We start from the raw sequence: 9,234 nt of genomic DNA, 5'->3' as shown, positions 1-9,234 counted from the left end.
TTAGCTTCCTACGTTTGAACCAGTTTTTTATTACTTGATATTGCCTTGACTTCCTCTCCATTTGGAAATTCTGTATATACACCATGTATTCCCACTTTCATTGTTCTGACGTTGTCATCATTTACAGATTGATGTCTCTAGTTCCCTATTTTGAATATTTTAATTTTGTTTTTTCCTTGAGAGTTCATTACCTCGGTTGATATTTGGCCGATACTGACTTGTGTCCTAGATTCAGGTTGTTGTCTGACGTTGTTGGTTCTCTAACTGAAGGATTCTGTTTAATAATTCTTGTAATTTTTGTTTGGTTTTTACAGATTCCCTTCATTGCTGTTTATCTGGAAATGTCCTAATTTTGCCACCATATTTGAGAGAGAGTTTTGCAGGATATATTATTCTTTATTGGAAATTTTTTTCTTTCAAGGTTTTATACATATCCTCCCATTGCCTTCTTGCCTGTGTGGTTTCTGCTGAGTAATCAGAGCTTAGTCTTATCATTTCTCCTTTTTATGTGACTTTTCATTTTTCTAGAGCTGCTTTCAGGATTCTTTCATTGTCTTTGGTTTTGGTGAGTGTGATTATGATTTGTCTTGGTGACTTTCTTTCGGAGTCTATCCTATGTGGAGTTCATTGAACTTCTTGGATGGTCAGCTTTTCATCTTTCATGATATAAGGGAAGTTTTCTATCAGCAAATCTTCAATAATACTCTCTGTGTTTTCCATTTTCTCCCCCTGTTCTGCAACTCTGATTTTGTGTGAATTTTTGCTCTTGATTTTATCCCATATAGTTATTAGTTTTCTTCATTCTCTCCGATTTTTTCTCAAAGTGGTGTCCATTGATTTGTCTTCAATTTTGCTGACTCTGTCTTCTGTTGTTTCAAATTTGCTCTTAAAACCTTGTATTGCATTGTCTATTTCTGAAATTTTGTTGTTTATCTTTTGGATTTCTAATTGCTGTTTTTGAATGATTTCTAATTATTTATTTATTTTGACATTTTGTTCTTGTATTATTTTCCTGAATTCTTCTATTGCTTTGCCTGTGTTTTCTTTGATTTTGGCTGTTTTGGTTGGTTTTGTTTGTGTTTTCCATGACTTTGTCTACTTTTTTCTCGATCTCTTTCTTAATCTCTTGGAAACCCATGAATATTAGACTTTTGAATTCTCTTTCAGGTAGTTCCAGCGCCTTTTCTTCTGCTAGAAGCTCAACTGGTGCATTATTCTGGTCGCTTACTGGAGCCATTTTTTCCTGTTTTTGTATATGTTTTGATATTGTCTGCTGTCTCTGAGACATTCAGGTATTATTTTCTTTATTTGTTGATTGTAGGTTTGTTTGTTTCATCCTGCTTTTTAGTTTTGTTTGATTATGTCAGATTTGGTGGGCCAAGTGTTCTTCGTTGCTTGCTCGTCTGTGGGCACGATAGTTCTCACCACCTTATCTGGGTGTGCAGGGCTGGTTGCTCAGCTATGGTGCAGCAGGGCAGGTCCAGCAGGAGGAAAAGGGGTGGAGACAGGTCATTTGTCGCCAGCATGAACCAGACCAGGGGACCAAGCTGATGGGGAGAGACCTGAGGTCTAGGCCGGGTCCTCTCGGGGCTGTAGCATTTGATAGGGGTGGGATCCAGAGTTGGTGTGGAGGGGTCTGGAGTCCACACAGGGTCCCCTTGGGGCTGCAGTGGTCAGCAGGGAAGGGTTGGAGTCAGTGGTGGAGGGGCTTAGGGTTGGAGAAGCTAGACTTTATGAAGAAGAATGCAGCATCAGGACTGGAAGAAGACTCATTAACAACCTGGGATATGCAGATGACACAACCTTGTTTGCTGAAAGTGAAGAGGGCTTGAAGCACTTACTGATGAAGATCAAAGACTACAGCCTTCAGTATGGATTACAGCTCAACATAAAGAAAACAGAAATCCTCACACCTGGACCAATGAGCAACATCATTATAAAAGGAGAAAAGACTGAAGTTGTCAAGGATTTCATTTTACTTGGATTCTCAATCAATGACCATGGAAGTAGCAGTCAAGAAATCAAATGATGCATTGCATTGGGAAAATCTGCTGCAAAAGACCTCTTTAAAGTGTTAAAAAGCCAAGATGTCACTTTGAGGACTGAGGACCCAAGCCATGGTGTTTTCAGTCACCTTATATGCATGGGAAAGCTGGACAATGAATAAAGAAGACTGAAGAAGAATTGATGCCTTTGACTTATGGTGTTGAAGAAGAATGTTGAGCATAAGATGGACTGCCAGAAGAGTGAACAAATTTGTCCTGGAGGAAGTAGAGCCAGACTGCTCCTTAGAAGGGGAGATGGCGAGACTTCGTCTCACATACTTTCAACGTGTTATCAGGAGGGATCAGTCCCTGGAGAAGGACATCATGCTTGGTAAAGTAGAGGATCAGCAAAAGAGAGAAAGACCCTCAATAACATGGATTGACACAGTGGCTGCAATGCTGGAATTAAGCATATCAAGGATTGTGAGGATGGTACAGGAGCAGGCAGTGTTTTCTGTTGTACAAAGCGTTGCTGTGAATTGGAACCGACTCCACAGCATCTAACAACAAACACAACCATTGAATGCATATCAGTCAAACCATAAACCTTTATTGAGTGACTTTCATGTTCTGTGCGCTTGCCATAAATATAATAGGCATTACAAAAAAAATGAGACACTGTGCATGATATAGGAGTCTAGATTTCTTCGGAAGTATGTATGTTGAAGAGCAGAAGAAAAATTAAGAGGTTTATTTCACTTCAAAATAAAATCATTAAATTATTGTGTTTCAAACTAAGTTTTTAAAATCTTGCATGAAAGAATCAAGTTGCAAAGTTGCAGTAGTAGATGTAACGTGATAAAGTGATGGCAAGAATGAAAACAGGAACATTTTTATGGGGCTTTTAACTTTTCAGAGGACTTTGACATCTCAGATCATATTTGATCTTCTCAAACCTCTCTGTGCTAAGTAGGGCAGATAATGCCTCACCTGGCCCTAATATCCTCAGTGGCTCCTTGCTCAGCATTCTTTCTGTTGGGGAGGGTTTTTTTTAAACTCATTAACACGGAAGAAAGAAAGATGTGGCAGTCCGTTTCTGTAAAGATTTACAGCCTTGGAAACCCTGTGGGGTCGTTTTACCCTGTCCTGTAGGGTCGCTATGAATCGGAATCCGCTCGATGGCAGTGGGTTTGGAACTCATTAAAAATGCTCTGCAGGCCTGAGGCTCAAAAGCCACAATATGAACACAAAGAGCTCATTCCCCCTCAAGGACACTTTATTTCATGAGCTCTAGTGGTTGCCTCTCTCACTCAGATTCCTTCCCTTCCTCAGAGCCCTTGCCTTAAATGTAATATTAAACCAGAGGTAAGAATGTGGTTTTTTCTGAATGTAGTTCTCTTACTAGTTTCATTTCAAATGTGGGATGTGCTGGGTTAATACTTATACTGCTGGCCACTTTCAAATCTAATAATGTTTCTTAAACTATCTAGTGATTTCAATATAAAACACACATACACACACACCATAGAGCAATATTGTCCTTCATTTGCATTCCAATACAAATATTTTTGAAGACTCTCTTTTACCTTGAGTATTTTCTGATGCTGCAACCTCCAGATTAATCCTAAATGCTTAACAATGTATGCGTGTAACACAGGGTGTTATTATTGCCTCCAGCTAGCTTCATGTCATCTAGGTTGTCTTTTACTTCTCTCCTTTGATAGTATTATCAGGACCAATTGTGAATCTGCCAGATGCATTTTCTTGTGAAAGGCCAAATCTAAGATTGCTTGTGTTTTTCCCCTTTCTTCCAGGACTGCTTGTATTAAGGAGTTCCTCTTCCTTTTTTTCAAGAAAGTGAGTTTGCTTAATCAGAGATGGAGCAAACGGACTGCAAACCCTACCAGCCTCTGTCAAAAGTCAAGCATGAAATGGATTTAGCTTATACCAGTTCTTCAGATGAAAGTGAAGATGGAAGAAAACCAAGACAGTCGTACAACTCCCGAGAAACTCTGCATGAGTACAACCAAGAGCTGAGGATGAATTACAATAGCCAGAGCAGAAAAAGGAAAGAAGTAGAGAAATCGACTCAAGGTATGTTTTTATAATTAATACTATTTTTCATTAGAGAATGCTTAGGTGCATAAATTTATATCCCAAAAACAAATTTGCTGATGTTAACTGGTTAATAATTCACATTGCTTACATCTGCTAAGTGAATCTGTTTCATATGCCAACACAGCTGGGGTTGTAGGTTACATGTGCTTTTTTACCGATTACATATGAATTTGGATGCGATAATCCTCTTATCAGAGCATTCAAAATTTGTCTAATCCTACAAATAGCCATTTATAGACTGAAAGATAAATAATTCATAGTAAGATGAAAAGTAAACAGCTAAGTGCTTTTAAAGCTATTGCCTGTATGGGACTAAAGTCTCAAATAAATATTTGACTACTGTAAGACCTTTCGGAAAGTTAGTGGAGACCACCGAACAAAGCTTCAAGAAGTCTATCAACAGACTGCTGAAACCTTTGCAGTGCAGTCATAGGGAAAGTAAGAATTTGTTAGAAGCCTTCCTTTGGACATCCTTGAATTGAGAAGATAGTTTCTAATAAATAGAAAACAGGTAGATAGAAATATGATTTCGTATTTCTGCTAAACTGATAGATAAGCAATATTAGACACTATTTTAACTACATGGAAAAAAGATACTGACAATGGCACAGGTTATTTTTTATGAACAATCAGTACTGAGATGAAACAAAAGGTAGACTTGGTTATCTAGATCAGTGGTTCTCAGACTGCAGCCCCCAGACCAGCAACATCAGCCTCACTTAGGAACTTGTTAGAAATGAAAATTATCAAGCCTCACCCCCAGCCTACTGAGTCAGAAACCCTGGGAGTGGAGCTCAGCAATCTGGGGTATAACAAGCCCTCCAGACATTTCTGATGCACACTGAAGTTTGAGGACCACTGTTCCATCCCTCAGATGACTTCAGTGATCACATTTACTTGAATGCCTTCTAGCTATTTCTCTTCAGCCCTTAACCTCTATCCTCTAGTCCTAAATTTTCATTTGTCTACTTGGTATTTCCAAATGTCCACTGGCAACTCTAAAATCAGTATATCTAAAATGGAAGCAATAACCTTGACACTCCAAATCCCACTCCTCTCCCTCACATCACTGACATGTGTTAATGGTGCTCCCGTTTCCCGGTCGTCTGTATTTGCTTTCTATGTCTAATCAACTACCCCATCGTCAGGTTTAACTTCGAAGTCTCGCAAATCCACCTTCTTCCCATTTTCATTGTATCTTGTCTGGAATGTTTTTCGTTTTCTAACTGGTATGCATAGCTCTCATCTTATCCGTCTTTAATCCTCTTGTAGTGTTGTTACCTCTTCCTTGGAATGCCCTTTCCTGCTTTCTCCTTTTATTCATATCCAACCATTTTTCAAGGCTTAGCCTAAAAGCATCTCTCCCCACCGAGCCTTTGCTGCACTGTCACTCCTCACCACCATCACTACCCCATTGCATAGGTGACCTCTTCCTCCAGGAACTTCAGGTTACTTTATATGTACCCATTTCTACCTATTATTATGGCTGTATATGCCCTCTTAGATGGTACACTCAGTGAAGATGGGGATCATATTTCATTTACGGACCTCCATTTTTCTATAATACTTTATGTATAGTGCGTGCCCTATAATTTTTTTATCGAAGGAATAAGTTACTATCAAGTAAAACACAAGTAGTTGTCATGCATTGAAAACTGCTTAAATAGTTTTAAGCATGTAAAATGCAGTTATTACAAATGAAAACGACTGTATTCTAATTAGTACTCAAATCTTGTATTTTACAAAAGACTTTAAATTAATCCAAAGATTTAAGACGTTTATAATACCATTTAAATATACATTAAATGTTTAGATTAACTATATTACTCATTTTTAGCTCTTAACATAATTGGCAAAAGTTTTTATTCTGTCTTTTCAAGTAATTAATTTTAATCTCTATTTATTCAGCTTAATACCATGTAAATTTGTTCTAAAACAATTGTATTCTTCTGCCTAACTGGCAATTGGGAAATGCTTTTCCTTTATGAATTTTTTGACTCTTAGGCTTTAAGATATGTGTCGTTCCCATTAAAAGACTTCTCTGTAAGTTTTTCCTTACAGAAGATGAACTTACAATTGTGAGTTGTGGGTTGTGCGAATGGGGTGTAGGGTGGTTGACCTGATGTGTTGTGAGAGTGTAAATAAGAATGCACTTCTGGTGTCAGTTTGTTCTAAAAATATAAGCAGCTTTGTCCTAAGTCAGTATAAAGAGCTAGCCAGCCTCGGATTTTGTCTCTATGCAGTGTGACTAGAAGGAATCTTGGGGTGAGGGGGAGTTACCTTCTATGATACCATCCCTAACTTCCTTACAATAACCTAGCATTACTCAATAAGCTTTTATTGAGCACTTGCTATGTGGCAGGCCCTTGGTCAGATGCTGGGGATGGAGATGACTATGACAGATTCTGCTTGTGAAAAACTCATAGTATGATGGCGAAAATAGACATTTAAACAAATTATTGTAGTTAAGTGTAGTAAATACTTTTACAGGTAAGTAAGGTGCTGTGGAAGTGCACAGGATGGAACAACTAACTTCTTTGGGGGAATTAAGGTTCATAGAAAGGTGATATTTAATCTAGATCTTAAAATTAGAACAAGAGTTTACCAGAAGAAGGACATTCCAAAAGGGTCGATTAGCAGGTGCAAAGACAGACAGTTGTGAAAAGGCCTGGAAATGGTGAAAAATTCAATTAGGCTAGAACAAGCTACACTGGGGACATATCATGAAAAACCCCACATGCTCAGTGTAGGAGTTTTTTCCTTTAATCATTAAAAAAAGGCTTTTACATGGCGGAGAATGTCATGATAAATTCTAATTTTTAGGATGAGAACTCTGGCATCAGTGTAGAAGATTGACTGCAATTGGGGATTACTGGCCATCTGAAGCTGGCTAGCAGGGAGGCAATTCATGAGGCCACTGAATTTGCCCAGGCTGGGAATGGTAATGAAGGTCTGAACTCTGGCTGTATCAGTGTAAGTGAAGACACATTGAAGAAATTTGAGTGTGGTAGAATCACTAGGACTTGGCAGTTGATTGCTTGTCCAGGTTGAAAGAGATAGAAGAGTCACAATGACTCCAAAATTTCTAGTTTGAGAAACTGGGGAGATGGTGATCCATTTACCAAGATAAGAAACATGGAAGAGGAACAGGTTTAGTAGGGAAGATAATGAGTTTCTTTTTGGACGTGTTAAGTTTAAGATGGAGCCCTGGCGGCAGAGTGGTTAAATGATACGGCTGCTAACCAAAAGGTCGGCAGTTCGAATCCACCAGCTGCTCCTTGGAAACCCTGTGGGGCAGCTCTGCTCTGTCCTGTAGGGTCGCTATGAGTCAGAATTGACTTGATGGCGACGGGTTTGGTTTGGTTTTAAGTTTAAGATGCTTGCATGACATCCAGGTGGATTTGTCCATCAGGCAGTTGCAGATGTGGGTCTGGGGTTCAGGACAGATATGAGCTTTAGATATAAGTTGATTTGAACTTGTCAGTGTCTTATAGTAGAAGAGTCCTGGGAATGGATGAGATTACCCAGGGAGAGTGTGTAGAGTGGGACTAGAAAAAGGCCAAGGACAAAAACTTGAGTCTATCATTCATGAACTAACACAAACCCTTTTTAAACCTATTTATATTTTTAGCTAGCACCATCCTTCGGTGCACTGACTTATATAAACTAAAGGGTAAAGATCCAGGAGCTGAAAATCTGGAACCTTGTGCTTTCATCTGCCACAGGCTCACTGATCTTTAGAAACACCCAGGAGGGAAAATATGTTCCTCTTTGGGGGAGAAATGAATTATCCTACATTAGGCAAAACCATGGGTCCAATTAACATCTTTTTTATTTATTTATTTATTTATTTTTTTGGTGAGGTCTGAAATCCTCTGTTGTTTCATTCCATGAGGAAGAGAAAATTTTCTTAATTTTCTCAAATATATGTCAATGGTAGCATCTTGCATCAACCTAGCTAGAGTCTAGCCTAACACATTATTTTTAAGGAATAAAACTCTTAGAAAATCATTGAGTTTTAGGTCGAGAAGGAAGAAAGCAAAAACACGTTGATCTGGCACCTGTTATAGTGCCCGATACTGTGCTAAATATCTTTAAAGCTTACTATCTCTGTTACCTTAAGCAGGTCTCTGAGCTTCTTTTTCTCATCTGCAAAATTAACTTCATCATCACCATCATCACCTCTGAATAGTACCTGTTCTGTGCCAGGACTCTGCTTGGAGCTTTACATTTGCTCTTCATAAACACTTAATGAGGTACGAAGTATTATCCCCAGTTTACAGATGAGGTAACTGAGGCTTCTAGAAAAGTAACTTACTAAAGGTTCCACAGCTAAGATGTGGTGAGATGTGGTGAGAGTTGGGAGTGGAAATCAAGTCTACATCTCCAAAGCCCCCACTTTTCACTCTGGTACACTGCCTCCCATGCCTACGTCATAAAGTTCTAATAAGGATTAATTGGGACCACAAGTGTGAAAGTGATTAGGAACCCAATAAATGTTAGTTTCCTTTCATTTCCTTCCCCCAACAACCTTGCCCACCTCTTTATGTTCCAATGACCACGGCTTTACAAGGAAGTTAAAAACCTTTCTATTCTGATTATCTTTACAAAAGGTCAGATGATATGCTATAATAATTTACCATGAAATATTCCTGAGGCTGTTTGTTTTCACTTTTTTAAGAAAGTTACCATTTCATCCAATTCAGGGCAATTGTTTCGGGGAAACACTCATTAGAGGAAACACTTCATTCACTCTGAAAGCATTTTCATATTCTTATCTCTGTCTACCAAGAAAGCAGCCCCACGTACACATACACTCACGCACACATGAGCACATATGCGTACACACATACACATACATATACGCGGTACTGGATTCTGAAAGTGGTTTTCTTATTTTTCAATACCTCTTGAATTAAAGGATGGACACTAACCTAACACTAGTCACAATTCCTTCCTAACAGAATGAATGAGCCCTGGGCAGGCTTATTTTACGTGATTTTTGGCTGATTGAATAGCAGAGGTAGATTTCCTGGCGGTACACAGTTATTCCCAAGCAGCCTCACAGCCTAGAGAGGCGTTCATTAACTAAGAAATTAATATAAGATGAAAATAGAAATATATAGAAATA

At 38.7% G+C, this 9,234-nt stretch overlaps 1 protein-coding gene across 3 annotated transcripts in view; it reads left to right on the top strand.

Moving 5' to 3' along the window:
* The first annotated feature begins 3,799 nt into the window (after nt 1-3,799).
* The window catches only part of TENM1 (teneurin transmembrane protein 1), a 609,234-nt gene continuing 603,799 nt past the window's right edge, over nt 3,800-9,234 (top strand). For 2 of the 3 annotated variants that reach the window (XM_012556473.2, XM_004379593.2), the window contains exon 1: nt 3,803-4,079. In XM_012556473.2, coding sequence (XP_012411927.1) covers nt 3,863-4,079 — 217 coding nt within the window. In that variant the 5' untranslated portion in view covers nt 3,803-3,862. Of the gene's footprint in view, nt 4,080-9,234 lie in introns of all 3 variants that reach the window. The other variant, XM_004379594.2, reaches the window with a different exon arrangement.

The sequence above is a fragment of the Trichechus manatus genome, unplaced genomic scaffold (genome assembly GCF_000243295.1).
Source record: "Trichechus manatus latirostris isolate Lorelei unplaced genomic scaffold, TriManLat1.0 scaffold00066, whole genome shotgun sequence".
Classification (NCBI taxonomy): Eukaryota; Metazoa; Chordata; class Mammalia; order Sirenia; family Trichechidae; genus Trichechus; species Trichechus manatus.
This window is presented reverse-complemented; position numbering and strand designations above follow the sequence as displayed.